Source organism: Siniperca chuatsi, linkage group LG8 (genome assembly GCF_020085105.1).
Source record: "Siniperca chuatsi isolate FFG_IHB_CAS linkage group LG8, ASM2008510v1, whole genome shotgun sequence".
NCBI classification, from domain to species: domain Eukaryota; kingdom Metazoa; phylum Chordata; class Actinopteri; order Centrarchiformes; family Sinipercidae; genus Siniperca; species Siniperca chuatsi.
Window position 1 is genome coordinate 17,302,274 of NC_058049.1, and position 23,391 is coordinate 17,325,664.

At 41.3% G+C, this 23,391-nt stretch overlaps 1 protein-coding gene across 3 annotated transcripts in view; it reads left to right on the forward strand.

Moving 5' to 3' along the window:
* The first annotated feature begins 13,087 nt into the window (after nt 1–13,087).
* Nucleotides 13,088–23,391, forward strand: part of LOC122880386 (A disintegrin and metalloproteinase with thrombospondin motifs 2-like) — a 120,152-nt gene continuing 109,848 nt past the window's right edge. For all 3 annotated transcript variants that reach the window (XM_044205451.1, XM_044205452.1, XM_044205453.1), the window contains exons 1-2: nt 13,088–13,392; nt 14,921–15,330. In XM_044205451.1, the coding sequence (XP_044061386.1) occupies nt 13,305–13,392; nt 14,921–15,330 (498 nt within the window). In that variant the 5' untranslated portion in view covers nt 13,088–13,304. The remainder of the gene's footprint in view (nt 13,393–14,920; nt 15,331–23,391) is intronic.

Sequence of the window (23,391 nt, forward strand, 5' to 3'; positions counted from 1 at the left end):
AGTTAGGGTTAGGCTAAGGACGAGTGGGAGAGAAAGTTAGAGAAACGGACTAAGAAAGAAAAAAGAGACGAAGGGGGAATGAGAGAGCTTAAAAAAGAGTAATAGGAGACGAAAGAGGAGTGATATAGTGAAAACTATTAAAAGTTGTTTCCTACTTTGTGCTTATGTTTGCTTTACACTTGTATGGGATCTAGTAGAGGGGCAACTCCTTACACAAGGAATGTTAAAGTAAAAAGTTAAACCTTAACCTAGATCCGTTCACACACAGTGCATGGATGCTTTGACCACCCCCACACACACACACACACACACACGCACACACACATGCATGCACACACACATAAGGATTGTTCTGTGTTATACAAGTGGCCAGCTGGGTAGAAATCAATCAGGTAAACTGGGTCAGGGGAGGAGAAGTGAGGGAGATGCGGGAGGTCTCAGAGGAGCAGGCCTTTGTTCCACATAGGAGGTGGGTACAGAGAGATGCATCAACAAAATGCATCTGGCCTTTCCCTAAGGTGCAGAAAACATGTCAGGTACCCAGTACGCGTCTGCATATGATGCATGAACACATGTAGAGACATAATTTTTTCCCATGTGTTTGGCGGTTCCCGTGGTGCAACACGTGTGTGTACTTGGGTTACACAACATCTGATCTATGCTCAGCTGATCTCCCTCTGTCTCAGAGGCGATGCCCTCAGACCCTGAGCCCAGTATTACTGAGGCATTACTGTCCTGACCACTCCTTTTCCATGGAAACTCCAATAAGAATCCACCGCACTAAGCCCCATCCAGATAGACGGATGACCATGTTATGTCCTCAGTAACCTAATAAAAGCACCATGTAACGCTCAGCAGCTATGAACAGACAGGAGCAGCGTTGGATAAAATCTATTCAGAACCAATTTCTGTGTGTCATTCCTAATAACTGGTGTTATTGCAGCCACAGCGCTTGCCCGTATACATGGAGAAATAATGAAGCTCAGAATCAAATCAATGAAATCCACCTACTTTCATGTAATAGAAAAGATGCACTATAAGTTTACATGGTTATTCATGCTGTTCTTTCAATTATGCACTGCCGTGTTCTCAGGATTTATCAATATTTATTTTTAGGTGTTGAATTTTAAATCATAAGTTATATAATAATTTGATTATGCATTGACACAAATTATTTTGCATCCTCAATCTGTGTGTGTGTGTGTGTGTGTGTGTGTGAGACAATCTGCTTCTCCGCATGAGCTGCAGGGCAGTTCCATAAAGTTTAATTATATGTTGCATTCCCAGTGGAAAGGCTGAGATTAAACTAAATTAAATTGTGTTGGGGTGCATAAAATGTTTCTGTGCTGCAGAGGATATACACGCACTCACACATAAGTGCACACACACAAAGGAAGCATGCCACACTACAAAAGGGGTAGAAACCACAGCACCGTTGTTAGCAGTGATTCACATGAAGTGAAAGCGGTTCTGGTAGAGGTTCTGATCATCATTATATCAGTCTGTGTGGCTTCTGTCTGCCTTGTTTGATATGAGCTACAGGTATGGAAGGCGAAAGGGCTCAGATGCCCTGACCTCCATACCTTTTACGTTTCGCTGCCTTATTTGAATGTCACACTGCTTCTTGCATTAGCACAGCACATACTACTGCAGAATCACTAATTAATAGCAGACTGAGCTTCAAAAGAATACTTCTCTCTCCGTCTTTACCCTCTTGTACCGTTTCTTCCTCAGACACACAAATGCCAAGAACACACATGAGTATCATAATGTTTGGTTGCCCTTGTGAAATGCTGTTTTGTTTGCTGGGTTTGGTCTCTTTTAGGTTTACTTTCATAAGTTCTGGTATTCAAAATATGGCCCAGTGTGCAATGCAAGTGTCCCACTATTTTGAAATGGAATCAAAACACGCCATGAGCTTAATTAGGATTAGGGCATACTTATGTTTTATTAGCATAGCAATAATAGTATGACACATTTTACATTTAGCTATGTTAATCCGAGGATAAGTATTTATAATGCAGAGACAAATATGTATTGGAACACTGTGTGTTTTTCACCACACTTTGATTGCTTGCTGTCCTCAAGTTTTGTATTTGCGGCTGGACTCTTGATAACTCTTATTATTCTTATTTCTTATTTCTCCCTCTCTGAAGGTCTCTTAGAATAGCACAAAAGAACAGTATGTTACTTGTGGTATTCGTATTGCATGTGTGTTTTAGAGTATAATTATAGATATCAGAATCAGTCCTGATGTATTCCATGTGGGGAGTGTCTGGTCGTGGTGGAAGTTATTAGCCTTCTGACAGATTATAAATATCTACTGGTGGAGGAGAGTGGTCTTTCCCCTTTTATGACTCAACTTCATGACGTGACTCCTAAAGAGCAACAAAATACAGATGTAGGTTTACTCGTGTGGTTTGAGTGACATGTCAGCTTCAAAGCTGTGTAATAATCTTCCAGCAGGCCTATTTTCTTGTCTGCATATGCATTGGTTTGTTCTGAACACCTGCATTTCTGCACTAAACCAGCTAATTTTTACAATGCTGTTTACATGTGAAAATAATGTGCATCCACACTAGCGATTTTAGGTCGTTTTCATACAAATCACTGTCCACACTAAAATAGCAATGACCAACAATGCGAAAATGGCCAAATCTCTTCTACTTTTACCAATTTCCATTGTCAAACAACAAAACTGTCCTTCACAACCAACATCTGGTCAGCAGTGGGAGGGTTAATCTACTTAGTCTCAGGTTCTTAGGTTCTGCTCTCTATGATCTCAATTTGAAAACTGAAATCGTTTTCAAAAAGTTCTGTTTTAGGGTAAGAAAAATGCAGGTTTAGTTTGTACAGAAGATAGTCGGCTTAGTGTGGATGTACTCTTTGTTTGCACTGATAATTCACTAATTATTTCTGACTTTAAACAGGAAGCCTCAAGTGGGTCTTGCCTTTCCTCTTCTCCTGTCCTTGTTGTCTGGTCCTCCATTCATCATTCTCTGTCCACACTGATGGCCTTATTTTTCAGCCAGCCACCACCTGTGCTCATCCTGACACTCTCACTCCTTCACCCTTTGGCCTCAGACCTCTGACCCCACAGACCACGGGAAACACCCACCACTCCTGCTGGTTTTACACACAACCTTGGCTCTCATGTGTGACTATATTTGCAATGACATACAGTAAACATGGCATTTTTGTAAAATACGTTTTGAGACATGAAAAGATTTCCTTGGACTTTCTAATGATGCACATTGAGATTTATTTTGTTGATTCCAAATATTTTAATGACAACAAATTAGCAGGAAAACAGTCATTAATGACTGTCCTGCGCCTTGTCTCATTTTCTTCTGCAACACTACACAAAACAAGTACAATCATACATTTAAGTAGGCTCAACAGACTGTTCCTAATGCCTCCCAATGCACGTGGCATTACAATCATATAACTTCCACTGCGCCTCATTAGGTGATATCTTCACACACTCCTGTATGTTGATATCAACTCTGCATTTGATTAACAGGCAAATAATTAATAGAGTCCACTACACCAGGGATAACATTCACACTAGACTCGTACTAATACATTAGTGCTGCATCAGTAAAAGCCCTTTCTGTCTTTGTGTCACTATAACAACAATGTCACACCAATCTCTTCAGAATTGAATGGTTCACGTGTGACTGTGCCAACCTCGACCCTGAACCCACACTATGCAGGAGAGGAGAAGAAAGGTTTTCATTCAAATACTAGGCCCTCTTTCAGAACTGATAATGTACCTACAGTACATGCATATGTGTGTGGGTGTGTGCATGCGTGTGGCTGTGCTATCATACCTCTCATTCTTCTGAAAGCTGGACATGCCTCTGAGGGATTATCCCACCTCGTGAGCAGCATTGTGACTAAAAGTGCCTTTGTCCACTTTATAGAAATGTTAGTCACATGTCCATTTCTACCTGATCTTAAACACTGTGACAGGAAATAACACGTAGCCAGTGTCAATGGAGCAATGTAAAGACACTGTGATTTTAGTTTAAAAGTCACATTTTCTGATTAAATAACCTAATTGATTTTCATTTTTGCTTCTTGTACTATTACAGACATTGTTTTTATAAATCCTTTGAAGGAATACCTGTCTCTTCCACAATCTACTGTATGAAGAGAGCAAAAATACAATATTCTGGGCATTTCAACTATTTCCGCCCTAGGTTTGTATTTGAGCTTTTTTGCCCAGCATTATCTCGCTTTGCTTTCAAATGTGTTAACTGTTTTACTGATCTGGGGCCTGTTTGACAAAAGCGATTTGCGAGCACTGCTTGCACGCAGATTGCAAATGGTGGCAGCGTCATTTTGCACGTTGTGAGTCCTGCAGGGCTCTCGCACACTCATGCATGTATGGTGTTTGTATTGATTATTGAAATTTGTCAAAATTAACCCAAGAAGAAATTGTTCATACATTTCTTCATCAATGTTAAACTGTTTATTATTCTTGCTCAAAAACAAGTTTGGCGCACATTTGTGATGCACAAAAAATAGTTTACGGTACTGTGTACGTGCATGTGACATTTGTAAGTTGTGCTTGACTTCTGCCCATCCATTAATGAGACAGCATGTAGATTTTTTCCCAATGATGTTACAAAACTAATGGCTAACTATTCAAGAACACCGCTAAGGGCCTGTTCACGTGGAAGTAGCTGATTATAGGCAGTACCAGAAGCTTGGCTGCCAAATTACAACAAAGCACATTTAAGAACACACTCTACACTGTAAACTTGATTATGTATAGTATCATAACCAACAACAAACCCCACCACAAGGCTTTTGCACAGCAATAGTTAACCACAGAATAAGTAGATGAAGCAGTATAAGCTAAAATGGCTTCCTTCATTGTGGACCCTACTTGAGCAACTTTAGCAGGGTCAATTCTCTTAAGTTGGTTTTCTATTAAGTGACAGCGAGAATTCATACAAAGTACATGAAAGTTTAACTAGAGGTGTACACTTTGCAGCCTAACGCAAAGTCACAGATCACAGCAATTACATTCAAATGAATTGAATTTGAATTTCCCTGTTATAAATGCTGCGTGAATGAGCCCTAATGATGTCATCACAGTATGCATGAATTCTTGCTTGAACTCATGAATTTTCTTCCGTCGTGAGTACAAATTGTGTTCTGACTACACACAACCCGTACCACAGTTTTCTGGAACAGATCTCATGGATCACACAAATAGCTTTTTGGTCTGCACCCAGGTCCAGAGAAAGAGTTCACGTTACTGAATTATTAGACAAAATGCTCCCACAACTGTCAGTGTGTAAGCACCCTTAGAGTTGTAGTAGCGGGGAAGACATTTTCTCTCTGCCAATGTGCCACCTTTGTGCACTCTCTGATCTGATCCCATGACAGGAACTTAAAAAAGAACCCAGTTCAGTCTTTGCATTACTTCCTCGAATATACATGAACTCTTTCTTTCGCTCTCTCTCTCTCTCTCTGTCTAACCCTCACACACACACACACACACACACACACACACACACACACACACACACACACACACACACACACACACACATGCATACTTTCCCACCGATAATTATAGTACAACAATAGTACTCATTCCTGGGCAGGACCTTGAGCTTCCTGTGGTCAGGTTAAATTCAGTGGCCACTGTGCCGCCACAGAGGTCGGGGAGCAGAATCTGTCTTTGCTGGCATGGCTGCCTCTCTGTGGGATATGAGGTACTGTTGGAATTACAGGCCAAACTGCCCTCGATCATCCAGGTCCATTTTGACTTGAGGCAGCCTGGGAAAATCCATTTGTCTATTGCCCTGGTCACTGGCACAAGCCAGGTCCAAACAAAGATTAAAATCCAGAAAAAAAAAAAAAATTAATCCTAATCTTCTTAGGAGAGTGGAAGATAAAGAAATATTAATTTAGTGCTGGACAAGAGAGGAATTTAGAAGAGAAAACAAGATAGCTTATTTTCCCAACAGCTGTCTGAAAATTTTGGGAGTTTTTGTTGAAAGTATTTTTCTAGTGTACTGCATACTTTTATCTAATAACTGTAATGATACCAAGTAAAAACAGACTTTGTTACTCATTTTCAGTAGAGCTGTGTTAGGTATTGGTAATGCAGAAACAAACATGCCTCCATGCTCCAGATCCATGGTGATCACCAATCAAATCAGTTAAAGGCATAAAGGGAAATAGGCCACAGGCACCCACTGAGAGCTTAGCTAACATATGGTGCATAAACAGTCAATAGCAAAGGTGATGTGTCTGTGTAGGGATGTGTGTGTGTGTGTGTGGGGGGGGGGCACTAAGCACACACCTGAAGGTGGTGCTGCAGTTAATGGCAGTAAATTGGCATTGCCAGTTAATGAGTAAAGGACTTATTGACCTGAGGGTCGACCTCCATGGGGTTTCACAGTATTCCACCCAATTAAGTGAAAGTGAAACAAACTAAGTGAAAGTATTTACAAAATAAACTGGACTGAACTTCAACTGAATTCATCCGTATCCATTTCTCAGTACTTTGTATGTCTCTCCATCTTTACACCAACAGAATTATACAAATTGTTCTCAAGATACATTGCATTTATTTTTGCATTGACTCAGCTATTGAACAAAATACCTGTATATGCCAGTATACCTTCCCACTTGGTTATAGTCTATGGAATCCCCGGTTTGTGTCACAGTCTTTGTTTCTCCTCCTGTTGCTTTTAACTGTGGTTCATGATGATCGATATGCTCATTGAAGATGCAGACACACATTACGATTGTTGGTCTGATTAGAGTTATGATTTGGACATTACCAGTGATCAGACCATGTTTGGCCAAGTCCTTTCAGTCTGAGCCAGTTGGTGTCTGGAGATAAAATTAGTTTGTGGTGTTTAAGGAGTCTTATCTTTTGCCTGTTGATTCAGTGCCGGTTGCTCCCATTAGGTTTATTTTAAACATATCTGATTTTTATAACCGTGAACGTCACAGGTTTAAGTTGGAGAATAATAATTACAAAACTGCAAATAGTGCCTTTATGCACGTAGAGTTTGGTACAGAACCACAAGAGTTTAACTCACCTCCAACTCTCTTCAGTTTATGCTCCTTGTTTCCTAGATGTCTCTCCTTCTACCTTTACTCCCAAATTCATTTTTTTAAATAATTTTCTTCACCCTTACAAACAAACTGTAGCATAACAGAGGAAGGCAAATTGTTTAGGTCCCTTTCTATTGATACAGTTACATGCGAGTATTCGTTTTCTTGTGGGATTTGGGGGGTTTTCTAGTTACACTGTCTACTACACTTTCAGCTTAACAACTCCAATTTCAGTGCATCGTTATGTGGACCTGTATGATGTCCACTGTATTTAGATATGCATTTTTGCACACACACACACACACACACACACACACACACACACACACACACACACACACACACACACACACACACCTACAATTCCCTGTCCATTGCTCTCCATGTGGAGTTATGTGTATTGACTTTCAGCAGCCACCTGTGTCGGGGTTCATGGCTTTGGCCTGATGTGCTGTCATGGGGCTTTGATGCCTCATCATGTACCCTTTCTGAGACACTGGGAACACCTGTCCTTGGACTTAAAAGGCATGCTAATACATGCATACACATGGTGGCCTGCTGCCTGACCTTGCTAGGACAGCAGGAGTCATTGGAGAGACAGGCCATGGCGGCCCTGCAGGACACAATATGGCATATGCTCACTCCGTATAACCCTTAACTCATGCAGCATAATCAAGTTGCTGGCCAGAAAAGTGCATAACGCTCAGGCGGACTACACAACAGCACTTACAGCACTTAGTCAGACCAATAATACACAAATTTGAGCAAACAAGAATTAGCTCACTTTTTGATTTCAAAACACCTTTTATGAAGAACATCCCTTAGAAACAAGATGACATTCCTTTGCTGTTGGCAACTGGAGGTAATTATAATAAATGAATAATACAGTAAGTGCATGTGTGGCTTTTGTTTTTGTTCTGTGTTGTTGTTGTTCTATAGTACAGTTTTTTTAAGCATTTGCTTGAATGCCACTACACACTGTTGACTGTAATTCACAGAAGTGGAGGATAAACACTTAAGGCAGACAGCTAACATGATAACTTGTAATTGGAATCTATATTAACCACATACAGCGCTGAAACAGCGCAACACTTTGGGAACACAACAGATTTTCTCCACTTGTGTCATCTGACCATGTAGCTCTGTTTCTCCACTCACAATCTGTTTGCACATGCACAGGCAACGGACATCTGAACACCACCCTCCCAGAGAAACACACGTGCATGCACACACACACACACATATACAGACAAACCCCGACCTGCCAAACCTAGCTTAAATAACCTCCACAAACACAAGAGTTTGTTTGTGTGTTTGTCTGGGAAGAGGGATATTATTTTCTGTCTCTCCCCTTCTCCTTCCAAGTGCACTTTTCAAGGTGCAGGGCTTGGTATCTCCATGGCAACAGCAAAGCGACCAGGAGCGGTGGGAGGGTGGAGGGGAGAGGGGCGACGGGGCTGGTAATGGGGATGATGTTGATGTGTGTCTGTGTGTGTGTGTGTGTGTGTGTGTGGGGTCCTCTGGTCACAGATAGGCATGCTGGGTACATGGACTTAGACATAGACACTGTGACATTTTCATGTGTCGTGATGATGCGGACTGGAGGAAAACAGGGTGTAGCTTTCTTTCAGAGGTGTTTGTGAGTGTGTGTGTTCGTTCCCAAACAGCCCTGTGGAGATCTATGCACTGAGAGCCCAGGTGTGATCTCGATGCCTGGTGAAAGATGACCTCTCTCTCTCTCTCTTTCTCGCTCAGTGGAGGGTCAGTGTCTGTGTTTGTATAGCAGAGACCTCCAGGTATTATTGGACCATGTTTACATGTGCATGTGTCCATGCTGGCCCAGATATGTCCACCTCTCTACATTTTTCTCCTCTCTCGCTCTCTCTCTCTCTCTCTCTCTCTCTCTCTCTTTCTTCTGACCTTTACTCTCCTCTGGTTAGTTTTGCCCGTCTCTCCAGCTTTGTCTAACATCTAGTTCTCTTTTTTTTCAAGCCTATTTGGGTCCTTTTCAATCTGAATTTTTGTCACTTTCCATCCTGCTCTTCCACTTCCCTCTGCCCTTTCCCCTATCTGTATCCTATCTAGGGCCTCTGCAGGTGTGTGTAGCATCTCTGCAGGCTGTGATGCAGATGGAGGTACCTATGGGCGCTAATGTGTTCATAGCCAGGTTAAACAATCTCCACATCTTAGCCTCATAGGCAGATGTGGTGGACAGTGATTTATGTTCCGTGTCAGTGCAGGAAGTAGTGTGATTGCAGTGAAAAGTGAAGGTGTGGAGGTCAGGTTAGAGGATGAATACAAATTTGCCTTTAACACTGGTTTCATGTCATGTCTCAAACTAGTCATGAGCACTTAAATTTTGTTATGACCTCAATCATTTTCTAACCTTAATGAAGTGGTTTTATTTGTCCAACCTCAAATGTTTAAAGTACTGGCTATGAACCTTTTGCAAGTACCTGCAAGATTAACACGCGGTCTGGTATGTTGAAGAAAAACAAAACAACAAACTAAATGGATTTTGGTGATGCAAAATAGTTGCACATTTGCAGGAGATACGGTTGACTGAGTTTACCTCCCTAAACTGTACAAGTTATAGCAAAAAGTTTAAACTGATCTAAGGTGAAAGAATTGAAAAAATTAGAAGAGTGCCTTCAGAATGGCTTCACTCCCACTACGTTGCTGGCATACAAGTCCTGAATAGTGCATAGTAAGGTACTGGATGATTCAAGAGACGGAGGTGGAAATTTATTCAGTCTGCTCTCCAGAGCGTCCTGTAAAAGTTCAGTGATGATGTGGCAATTGAGGAATCCCTGGAGTTTCACTTTATCCTGTAGCTCGTGAAACCACTCCTAATTAGGGGGCATGCATCACAAAATATAAGAAAATTAGAGTCAGTGTTGGCACCACAAGGTGAACCAGTAGTGTAGGTGGACATCACCGTCTGTGACATCAATCATTTTTCTGAAAGGATTATTTTAGCCCTAGTTTGGATTTATTGCTTGCGGCAATATTTACTGAAACCAAAAAACCTGAATTCGATCAGTGGCATGAGTGAATGGAGGTGAGGTGGGGTGAGCAAAATAAGCCACCAGGGCTGAATGTGATAAGCTGAGAGACCTGTCAATCAAAGCAAACACTCATTCAAAACATACTTTGTCTTGTTTGTTGATCGTACTTTTAGTGAGCATGCTAACATACTCACATGAGTAACTACAATTGCAGAATCACAGTTTTGTCAGGCAGTACTGACTTTTCAGAACTTTTCAGAAATTCTGAACTTTTCTGATAAAACAATTGTAGCACTAAGCAAAACTAGAAAAAGAAGACACCTCATTTAACACATATATTTTGATAGAAGATTCTAATTTCATAAATAGCATTAGACCCCTCCAAGATCAACTTTGTGTTCAGCACTTAAATGTCAAGATGGATGGACAGCAGTAGAAGTTAATTTCAGGCCAACATCAACACCAAAGGCTCAAGGGTATCTCCATTGTCTAAACTCATACATATTATCTGTTAAGTCATTATAACCACGGGGAGGTTGATACTATATATAGTCCACAAAACATCAAATAATAGTTAAAAATCACCATAGTTCAGACACCAAAATGGTTGCTGTATTATATGCAAGTTAAATCAAGAAGAGCAAGTAAGTAATACAAAAATAACAAGTTCAGTTATTGACATATCAATCACACATCTAAGGTGATGAGCAGGGAAGGACAGTATTTTATATTTGCTCCAACAAATTCACAACAGTTCAGAACTGAGCCTTTTAACCAGGAATTAGTGATAAAAATTAGAGATACAACAGGGATCAACAGTTTTAATGAAATTTCTAGTTACATATTCACAATTTTGAGTTGTCTGTAGCTTCACATTAATATTTTGGTAACATTTACTACAGTCATCCTTTGGGTTGCAAGCAAGCTACACTATGCTACACTACACAATGTCTGTAACATTAAAAGGTATTTTTTCTCTTACTGACTACCTGCAAAGAGAATTCAGCTTTAAATATTGTTGTAAACTGACTTCTGCTGAAGCAACTGATCAAATAATTGATGGGTCGATCAACAAAAAATTAATGGTTAACGATTTTGATAATCAAGTAATCGTTGAAGTAATTTATCAAGGAAACATTAAATATTTGCTGGTTCAAGCCTTTAAATATGAGGATTTGCTGCGCTTCTGTCTTTTTATTTTATTGTAAATTGAATATGTTTGTGTTTTGGAATCTTGATATCGACAAAACAAGCTATTTGAAAATGTTACATTGAGCTCTTGGAACTTGTGATTTGCATTTTTCACTATTTTTATTATTTTTCACTATTAAACTAAATGATTAATTGATTAATCAAAGAAAATAATCAACAGATTAAACGATAATAACAATAATTGTTAGTTGCAGCCCTATTGTGCACTAATAGCACTAGGATTTGCAGCAGTATTGACTGGTATGACTTTTGGAATTAAAACTTACCCAGCACTGCAGGGACACTGCTGATTGACAATTGTATAATTCTTGGGCTCTTTAAGATTGTCTTTCTCTCATTTGTATTTGGACTGAATGACGTTTTGTGGAATTTTTGCTACTGGATTCTCGCATATTAAAAAATCCTTACAATGTGTTCCAAAGCCCTTGCAACTGCGATATAAACAATAAAACTGTCATTCATCCACTGCGGCAGAACATAATAGAACGGCCAGTTGTCAAAGAGTTCTCAGACGTAGCGAAGGGTGGGTGGAGCTCAGGAGATGTCAGTTAAGTTAAATTAAAATATACAAAGATATATGAACATATCTGTAATTTATATGGTTAAAATCATTTCACTTTGTAACTCTTATTAGGGTCAGGACCCTCCTGCTAATCTATTTCTGTCAGTGAGCTTTACCACTGTTCCATTTCCACTCATTATTATGTCACAGAAGAGTGGTCACTCTGTATCTTTTGCAGTTTTTGTAGCCAGTTTACCTGCAAAGAGACACTATTTTGCTTCTGTAGAGCTCTTTTATTGCTTTGTGTTGCCTTGAAAATCTGGGTACAAAAGTGAAAATCAACAGAAACCAAAGACTATAAATAGAGCTTTTTTGAAGTTGACATACTGCTAATTGGGACTCAACAGATTCACCTTAATATCTTATTACTTCAAAGATAGTCATTTGTTTTGATTATTTTACTTTGTCCCTGTTATTATCGTGTTATATTCTATTAAAAAGAAAAGAAAAAGTAAAGCAAAACCATTTCTGAAATTAGAATTGTTTTTTGTTCACATCACTTGTTCGCCTTATGCTGCTCATCAGTGTTTACAACAATATAAGATTAGTGGTCAAGAGGGGTAAATTATGTGCTAAATGAGGGCAATGCAGGTTAGGTTAGACTTCTCTTTTTTTCTGTCTGTAAATTGGACCCTTGGGCCCTGCAAAACTGGGTGCATTTCCACCAGTGAGCCACACGGGGCGCTGCTGCTCACCCAACCCAGGACGCTTGATGGGATATTCAAAGTTTATGCAGGGCTTGCAGCATATGAGGGACCGGCGGAGGGGAGAGTTGAACAGTAGTTTTGACACCAGCAAGAGCGTGCAAGTTGCAAAGATCACTTTTGGGCACGCCACACACACACATGAGGTGTGATAAAGCAGCCTGCGCGTTAATTTCACTGAATTTCTTGCGGATGCGAGCTGTCAGCGGGCCTGTCAGTCAGTCAGTCAGTCAGCCCGCAGCACGGCCAGCGCTCTCTGAGAAATCCTCTCATCTCATACGGCGGAGACACACAGGGAGTGTGTGGGCGCCCGGTGCCCGGTACGCCTGTATGTGCGTCTGTGTGTGCGCGCGCGTGTTTGTGAGTTGTCAGAGCACAAAGTCAAAGAGTGGGGGAGCACGCACAGTGTGAGTGAGGAGTTAAGAGAAAGAGAGAGACTGGAGAAAAGAGAGGAGGAGAGTTGAGTGAGTGGGAGAGAGAGAGAGAGAGAGAGAGAGAGAGAGAGAGAGAGAGAGAGAGAGAGAGAGAGAGAGAGAGAGAGAGACCTCGGCGGAGAGGAGGAGAGAGAGAGGGGAGGAGAGCTCCGTCTCTCCCGGTGCACTTGGCAGTCTAGTTGCGGGCTGCTGTGCTGTTGCTGTCGTGGCGTGGCTGGTAGCGCCAGGCGGGGAACTTCACCACACTGGAGCCCGGAGTCCCACTCTCTCACCTGCGCAGTTCGGAGCTGCCATGGGTCTCTCGCCTGGATTTACTGTCCTAATTATTCTACCGGCCTTTCTGCTGCACACCAGCGGCCTTTACATCGCCAGTAGCGTTGGTACGTACAGTACAGTTAAACGTGGTCAGTGTTTATGTTGTTCTACGTATCTGCTGATCTCTTATCAGCAGGGCTCTTCATGCGCTCACTGGAAGTCTGGAGCTCAACGTAGCGGCAAAACACTGTCCGGTTTCTCCCGCTTGTGTTTAATTTTTGGCATGCTTTTGCAGTTTTTACAAACAACATTGTAGGACGCATTTGCAACTTCTGTGTGTCCTGCTGTGATGTTTGCAGGGTCTTTCCGGAGGTCCCTCAGCGGTGCAAGCAGTGTTGAGATTTGCTTTTCTCCCATCCAGAGGATAATGTTATCTGGGGTGTAAAGGGGCATCAGATGCACCGGTTTACTGTCGGATTTTTGCAGTGAAGTAGCCTAACATTATCTGATTCAGCCGCTGTCGCATCTATCGATTTGTCACAGGACGCTGGAGTCGGATGTCAGCCTATTGATCACACTATTATCAAATCATTCCTCTAACATGGGGGCTGAAGAAATATTAACAGTGTGTGTTGGGTTTTATCAGTCAGCAAACTTTATAAATTAGATATGACAGATGGATAACCAAATAATAATACCAAGTGCACCTGAGGTCCACGTATAAGGTGAAGCCTAACTGTCTCTCACTCTGTGATGGCACTGGCACCATAAATTGGCCTTGGCTCAGTGTGTGTGTGTGTGTGTGTGTGTGTGTGTGGGCGCAGGGAGAATCTCTCAGGTCTCCTCCAAAATGCACCTGTGTTGTCATTGTCACATGTGAGCAAGAGACATTCAAAACGTGTATCCTTTAGTAATTAGCATTAGTTAAGATACAATGATGATGATGATGAAAGGATGAATTATTGCAAAATACATCCCAATGTCCGTCATATTAATTAAAAGCGCTTTATAATTTCACTTGTGGGATCAGTTTTTTTTTATTCAGTCGGTGTCGAGGTTACAGAAATCGTTTTTCTCAGATCGAGCAGCCTGACAGTGAGAAAACAGCGCGAGAAAGCCGCAATTAGCACCTTGATCTTGTGCTGGCTTTTATTTTGACGGTGGAAGGGCACAGAAGGTGTCAGGAGCGCAGCGCGCACTGCTGAGGCTGCCTTTCCAAACGCGCACTGCTGAGCACTGGGGTCGCCTCTGGGTTCATGGGTGGGGCTGTGTATGTGTGTGTGAGAAAGGTTACTGCTTTTATTTTTTTTATTATTGTGTTCCTTCTGACACAGATTAAGGAATAAATAATTCCATGGCATGCTTGACATTTTTCTAATCCCTTATTTTTCCTCCCACTTTTTTTCCATCCTCCTATTCACCCTCTACCCATGACTCCCCATTTTCTCCACTGTTTATTCCTCATGTTTCTTCCATGACGTGTCCACCATTCCTTCTCCTCCTTAACCTCTAATTTTCTTTCTTCCCACCCTTTTCCACATATTCACATGTTACTCACTAAATAACAACCTTTCCCTCTCTCACCTGCTCCTGCCTCATCCTCTCCTCTTGCCCATTACCCCCTCCTCCTCTCCTAAACTGTCCTGTTCCCAGACTCCCTGCAGCATGTCCTGGGGGAGTATGGACTGGTGAGGCCGTTCAGTGTGGACGCAGAGGGCCGCTTCCTGTCACACGCCGTCTCGGCTGGCCGCATGGCAGGAGGGCAGCCCCGTAGGCGCCGGAGGAGGGAGGTAGGAGTAGGCAATGATGAGTGGGAAGGATCAAGAGGAGAGCCAGTGGCCTCTCGGGAAAGGCTTTACTACAACGTCACCATCTTTGGCCGGGAGTTCCACCTGCGCCTGCACCACAATGCCAGGCTGGTGGCCCCCGGAGCCAAGATGGAGTGGCGTGATGACAATGACAGCACCGGACACTCTGAGCTTCTGCACGATGAATGCTTGTACGTGGGTGACATCACCGACACACCAGGAGCCACTGTAGCTATCAGCAACTGTGACGGCTTGGTGAGTGGACAACTTGTGTTACCTGTGCTGTGCTCTCACCTTTCTGACTGCTGTAGTGTTCACTGAGCATGCTGTAAAGGTGTCTGTGGACAGAATGACATGAAGGGACACAAGAGTGCGGATAATGCATGTCTTGAGTTTGTAGGGGAACTCTGTGGTATGAAAAATTGTATAAATATACAATCATAATAGCAAAAGCAAGAGATTTGTGCCCCTTTACCCTGTCGCAATCGCTAGTGACTCTTTCTGATGAGTTGACCCCATAGCTTAGAGGCTATGGTGTCAACCATCATGGGGTCAAACTTATGATTTATACCGCTGCTCTCCCTGGTGTCCTCTAAACTGGTTGTAACAACAGGTCCGGCATGAGAAATACCTGAGTCATGTTCTCATCCCTATGTCCTCTGCCCATTTTAGTTCACTCATGTAAAAGGGGGGAGGGATTATTAAAGGAATACACTGATGTTTTACAGATAACCTCAATATTTAAGACTATATCTCAGCACAATGCTTTTAGAATAACATTTAGCTGGCTTGCACAGCTCACTACACATAGAGGCAGAAGCACTAGTAGCTGACACTACAACAGCATTTGAATTGAAACCGCCACCATAAAATATTTTGGTTGCACAACAGTTGCTCAGAGAGCCTGAATCGTAGATGCTTTTAATAGAGCTGACGATGAATAGAGGAAAAGGAAAAGAGATGACAAACAGTTGGTGAATGGCTGTCGGCAAGGGAGAGAAGTGAGATATAGACAGTGTGAAGAATGTGCACAGGAACTGCTGAGATGAGAGGATGCAGAAAGATGGAGTCCAGTGCCTGAGGAAGAGGTGGAAGGGACAAGTGTGAGAGATAAGCCTCGGGGCAGAGGAAAAAAGGCAAGTAAATAGGAGTAAAAACGGGCAAAGGATGTGTACAGGGAATGATGAGATTGGGGGGAGGAGTTCCCCTCATTAGGTAAAGTGTTCATTAGTCAGCCAGATCAGCCCACCACTGGAGCTGAGTAGCAGTGACTGGATCCGTTTAGGGTTGAGGACACAGGGGACTGAGCAAGCAGCTGAGAGAGCAGGCAAGGAGCCAGGACAGCACAGGCCTGACATGCCCACTTAGCCTGACACCAGCCAGCAGCAACTCACTGCTGCTGCTTCTTGCTCCGGCCTATCATTCCAGGGCCTATTGGCATTTTCTAAGAAAGGTTACTGTCAAGTGTAGTTGGTTACAGACATCAGATCTCCAGTTAGCATCAGTCACTAGTTTGTTGAGTGGCTGACTGCACCATCAGGCATGTCAGAATTTTAAAGGATAATTTCACGTTTTCAAGTCTGTGTAATGTAAAATAATAGTCACATGCCCATGTGTACACTGAAATTGTTTTTGTTTGCTATAATCATTCCTCCTGTCCACATTGACCGCGAAGAGATCCCTTCCTAATTTGACTCCAATTTAAGAGATGAGAAATCCTTCTTATCTGCAGAAATGCATTCTTAAAGGAACCCTCTAGAGTTTTTGGCCACTAGTAGTGCTATGGAACAGTGTTTGTACGAGTGGGTCCCCATTTTGTTTGTATCATGCACATGCACGACGACGGACATGCATGCACACAAGCATATAAAATATTCAAATAGTCGGCTTTGCAAATGTTTTATAATGGAGGAAATACGTTTATCACATTTGTCAGGCCTCAAGGATTCACACAATGCATTTTGGTGAAAAACAGTGAATGCAAACACTTAATGTAACTTTTTTTGTTTACAAGAAAACTGCACAGGGCTGCTTTAAGTGCAGTCAAAGCTATGTTAGGTTAAGTTATGATATTTTTAGTACAGAATTCTCTCTTTATTTTACTGTCCCTCCAAAGTGATGTTGATAGGTTTTCAATGTAGTGAGTCCCACTCAAATGACCACCTGTGGGTCCCAGGAAAATTGAGTGGGTCCCCAATAAAATTTGTGTTTTTTGACAAATTGTAGTGTTAAACTCATGTTTAGGGATGGGTATCGTTAGGTTCTTTATTAATAGTACTACTCTTTTTAGTTCTTTTTCATTACTAAATAATTGCTTTTAAAAATATATATTATTTAAAAAACAAATACATTCAGAACAGGATTAGAATTTAATATTTTAAATATAACTAAATGTTGTTTCTAGAGCAGCAACAGTGTTTACAACAGCAAAATCTATATAAACTCAATAATATCGCACTGCAAACAAATCTAAAATGTCAGTAAAATATATCATATACCTGACATCAAACTACTGAGTGATGTCTGTGTTATTCATTCTTTCTAACATCAGTCATATCAGTTTTTCCTCCTGTCGTCTGTCCTCCTCCCTCTGCTGCTACTGTGAATCACTGCAGGTAAGTTACCGCTGGTAGAGGGAGGAGGGGCTGGTTTGTCTCAGCCAAGTTTACAAGAATTTGCCAAATTTTCAGATTTGTAGCAGACTAAGCTAAAAACACTACAAACACACAGCTTTCATTTTAGCTTGTTTGTAAGAGTTTGCTTTTAGCTGAGCTAGCATGCTGTGCTTGTGTAAAACATAGCGGCGGTGGATGAAAGCAGATTAAAATATATCTTTCTGCATTTTTACATGTTTATGCTTGTTGAACAGGTGTATTGATAAAATTGGCGTTTTACATATGGTCTTGTGAGTATGTGAACCCATCCTTTAAAATCATGTTTCTTGAGGCTAAAGTTACTTTACTTACTTATTACCAAATATGTACATGTTGGAGTAAAACAATTTTGTTATAATGAAAATGTATTAAAAAATAGTATTGAAATCAGTGCTGTGATAGTCACACTGAATAGTGAAAACAAAAAACCCCTTTAAATAATCACATTAGTGCTGTCCACTTGTATTTAATTTGTTTCTCCCCGCCCCTGAACAACTCATGTCATTACTAATCAATTCTTACAACCTACTCAGGCATGCCAAGAAATACAGCCAAGCTCTCTCAGGCTCTGCCTAAGCTCTGCCCATATCTGCCTTTTTAAACTCAGCAGAGCCACGTAGCCCAGCTCTGCCCTGCTGTGCCCACTTCCTTAGTGACCCAGACACCTGGTTAGAGCCTTCTCTGCCCTGTGTTGCCATTCACAGCCAAGAACCTCTTGTTGGCTGTGATTCAGGGTGTGTGATGAGGGGGAGGAGGCAGAGAGCCAAGACAGGGGCAGATAGGGTTCAAACCAAAACACAAAAAAATAATAATAAAGAGGCAGTGGAGGGAAAATGAAGAGGGCAAAGGGTATAGATTTCAAGAAGTACGAAATGACCAGAATAAATAAGAGAGGATGAGAGAGCACAGAAAAAAATGAAAATCTTTGAATGGACAAATGACCTTTGGAGGGAATTGGATTTCTGTGAACAGAAGCTGTGATCAGCTGGTTAGTTCTCTGGATGGTTGAGAGCAGGCAGTACACTGTACAGTATGAGAACTAGGGAGAGTACTGTGTGTCTGTGTGTGTGTTTTTAGTCCTAGATCGGTGCAGTGCAAAATGAAATTAAACTGCAGCTGAGACTGCGTGTGTGTGTGTGTGTGTGTGTGTGTGTGTGTGTGTGTGTGTGTGTGTGTGTGTGCAGAGGGCAGAATGGGGGACTGCATGAATCAAACAAAATAAAACTCGTAAGATTAGGAGGCTTCCACTTCATGCATGAATGTTGGTGTGTTCAGTGTTTGTGTCTATGTGTCTGTGAACACCTATTTGTGCATTTGAACTATCACTGACTAAAAATGACAAGACATGTCACAGCACAGGTGTAAAAAAAATAAAAGGAATGATGGCTGAATGCCATTTAGCTCACTTTAGTGGTTTTACACTTAAACACTAAAATGGAGCCATCGTTAATATTACAGTAACACCTGTGCTTTTCCTGCTATGACACCTAAAACTGTCTGCTGTGAAAAAGGCCTACTTTTTGATTTAACTGTTTGACTTTAAAACATAGAACTGCAAATAATCACAGAATGTTGTGTATTCAAATGTTCTGTAGTCATTCTTTAGTCCTTGTTAGATAAGGATCATACAACAATTCCAAATAACGTACGAACATTTTTTAGGGCTGATCTTAATGCATGCAGCCTTTTCAGAAAGGTTTTTATTCAGTGGTGGAGGTTAACGGTGCAGGAGAATTGTTTTGTTTTGGTGTATTATTAAGGCTCTGCTATATTGATGTAAAGGGATGGAGGCTTGCATGTTGGGTGAAGTCATTTGTTGAACTGCATGTATATTTCATCTGTAGTTATATTTCAGATTTTGTACGAAAATTCTGTCTTACAGTTTAACTGTAAGCAGCCATTTTAGCATTAAAGGTAATAAGAAGAAACACCTGCAGGATTAAATTTCTTCTCAGACACACAGGCATACATGCTAACAATGCCGGAAACCTGCAGAAATGTTTCTCTGCAAAAGGGAGTGGATTCTGGTGAGAAATCACAGTAAATGCCGGGATCTCAATTCCTGAACTTGAATTCCATGTGAATGCATACGTGCATGTATTTGTTTGTGTGTCTGAACCTCTGGCCCCTCTTGTGGTCTTTTCCTTCAGTCTCACCTACAGTATTTGTTCAGAGATGTGGAGGCTGTGTTGTGCACATGTGGGTGTGAGGTCAGGTGCATTCATGTGTGTGTGTCTTTTGGGGATCTTATGTGGAATGTTGAGTGTCAGCCGAGCTCCTGCTTTTCCTCTTTCTAGAGGAGACAGACATAGTGATGGGAGCTCAAGGGTTACAAAATTATTACTATTTCATTTTTCCATCAAAAGTAATGCACAGTTCATTCATTTTCACCATATAAATCAGTGGCACTCTTCTATCTAAGCTTCTTTTCTTCTACTGTGTATGAGCCCTGTTTACTAGAGCATAGTCAGAACATGTTCTCCAAGCACACTGTCTCCAAGCGCCTCCCTCACCCAGTCATGATTTAACAAGGTGAAGTGGTCTTGTCCTTTAAGTAGCCAAAAGCACAGACTGAAACAGAGATTTTGTTGAAAGTGATTAGTATTATATGCGATAAAAGAGAAACTGAGAGAAAGAAAGAGAAGAATCTTGAATAGACCATCTTCAGAAAAATGCAAAACAAAAACTGGAAAAGTAAGAATAGACAGAAGGTAATAGAGTAAAATCCTTTTAAGTCACCAAAAATTCTTAAGTGTTATTCTCCACCAATATTCTTTCAAACCAAGCCATAAACAAGTACAGATACATGTACAGCCATAATGTGAAGCAAAACATGTCATGACAACATGCAATGTTTAAATAATCCCTGCAACTGAAACGAATGATCGCGCGCACGCACACACACACACACACACACACACATAAACACATACTCTCGTAGCGCTGCACATCCAGATATCTACCTCTAGTGAGAGGCTTCTAGTCTTCCAGATGGGCCACAGCACCTGAGATAATCAGTGAGTTCTGACAAATGGTAGGGCAGCTTCAGGTTACCGTGGGAACAGAGGGTCACACAGGTCTATGGAGCCGCTAGGTGTGCACGCAGGCCAGATGTGAGATCCAGCTGGGTGAGTGATCTTCATGTCTCAGCGTTTATAACAGAGGAAGTGTGTTGCCTGTCATTTTGGGGTTTACTCCTAATAATATTCAGGTGGATGCACACCTGAATGATGTGACACAAGTTGCCACAGCTGTAATGTACAATGTACACCTTCGCACATACATGCAATAAACACACTGCACACATTTGGTGAAGTGGGAATCATGTGCTCCAGCTCAACTGATCATACCTACAGTATGGTCAGATGCTCAGACACAGGGCGGGGACAGACAGCAGCAAAAAAGCAAAGTTCCCCTGAGCCATCTTTACCTTGCTGCATGACAAAAACCTGTGCACACATTTCTCTTATTGTCTCCACCCCTCGCTCTCTCTGTCTCGTGTTTCTTGGCCAGCAGCGGTAGCAGCAAGCAGGAGAGCTCTCCTAATGATGGTATTAAAAGAGTCAGGGAAATGACAGAGAAAGAGAAAGAAAAAGAATGTGGCAGACAGCTTTTTGCTCCCCAACACCCACAGATTCAGAGCTCCGGCAAAAAAAGAAAGAGACAGCAAGAGACAGTGTTCCTTTAGTGAGCAGTCTTTGTCTGTTTTTAGCAGCAGCTCTGCTCCCAAGTGTTGATCAGACAAGTGGTGTTGATGGTTAAGGGTATTGCCCGTTGTCTATGCAGAAGAAAGTTTAGAGCCAAGAAGCTAGGTCTAGATCTTACTAACTAGAAGATATTTTATGCCTGCGAATTGTACAATATGGGCATCATCATTTGTTGGCAGATAATTAGTCCTGATCCTGTGCCCTTTGTATATTCTGATATGTATGGAAGTTTTTATTGGACTTTATTATTTGTAAACTACAGAAGACAATCCACAAATGTGTAGCATAATACACAAATATTTCACTATCCACTAATGTATTTTTTAATTTGTGTTGTGTAAAGTCATATCCACAAAAATACAGAGCAATTTGCAAATACGCAAAAGAAATCCACAGGTTTTACTTTTACTTACTCTGTAAAAACGTATTCAGAAAAGTAGGGTTAGTGCAGCCTTTAAGATCAGGAAACAAACAAGTAAAAGACTTATTCCATCATTTCGATTATACTTTGTTCATACAAGACTGTTTACTACAAGACACAATTCTCAAAATTAGGCTCATATTTATTTAAATATAAATGTAAAACCAATACATTGTGATAAATTATTCAAAATTTAGATGAAGATGAAAATCAGAGAAGAGTCCAAAGTCGTCCAGCAGCAGTATAATGCAGTGTTGATGGTGCCTTGGAGTCTGGTGATGGTAATAGGACAGGAGAGATGAGGCCAAGGTGCTGCTGAGAAGACGGACAGAAAGAAAAGGATGAAAGGGTCAGTGATATCTCGGAGAAAATCCACAAGTCACATCATTCCCATAAACCTGTAGTAGAATCACACTAGAGACATCATGGCTTACAAAGCATTTAACTTTTAAATTACTGCCACTTTTTTACCATTTAAACTGAGATTACACATTATGTGCAACAAACATTTTAGTGGAGCTGCTCTAACAAACTGACAGGTTTGTTTAAGAAAACCTGCCAGCGAGCAGGCTAGGTTCTCAGTCAGTTACCATGGTAACATGGTAAGTTACCTCTCTTTCTGGAACTGAAAACCCAGTTTCGCTCAGTTTTCACTCAACCCGCTTTCGAAACAGGGCCCCGACCTAAATGATCTAACATGAGCTAGCTTGTACACCACTGCCACAGCTAGCTTACATTAACGTTAGCAAGTGGTAACGGCAGTAAGTAAGCAAGCACAGCACAGGACACTCACCTGGAGATGACAATGATGAACCTGATGCTAAATCACGACCTTTGGGTTAAATAAAGATGCTCCACCTTGTTTTCTCCTGTTGTACAATGACTATTTTTCAGCCTTCTTCCAGTAGCTTACAGACTGTAGTTCCGTCAGCTCATGTGAGGGAATCTTGCCACCTGTTAATGTAGCTAGTAACTGCACCTCAGTTTACAGATTCCTTTTTACAGATCTGCTGGTACAAATTGGACACAATTCCCCAAATAAATAAGAGGGAAGTCACAAATGTCACGTGGCCCGCAAGCTGACAGGAAGAAATCTATAAATGTGCAAAACCCGTTTCACGAGTAAAAATAGATCTACAAATGCGTAAATATCACTTCATTAAATCGCTCTGTATTTTTGTGAATAGTGAGATAATTGTATATTATGGTACACATTTGTGGATTGTCTTCTGTGGGTTACAAATAATAAAATAATAGAAACCTACAAAGATATGCCATATTTATGTATGGCCGTGTGCTTCAGTCTGTTCATGTGTGTTATTAGTGCACAGCAGGAATGCTGGAAGGCGGCGGTGTTATTTTGGTGCTTTCATTGAAAAGACTCAGACATCAACAACAAGGAGAAACGCCAGAGCATTGACAGGTGTTTTATTTACTTCTTTTCTGTGGGCGGGTGCTTGGAGATGGCCCATTCTTTGCAAATACTATAAAAATTATCTTCAGGGTTACAGTACTACTTTAATGTGATGATATT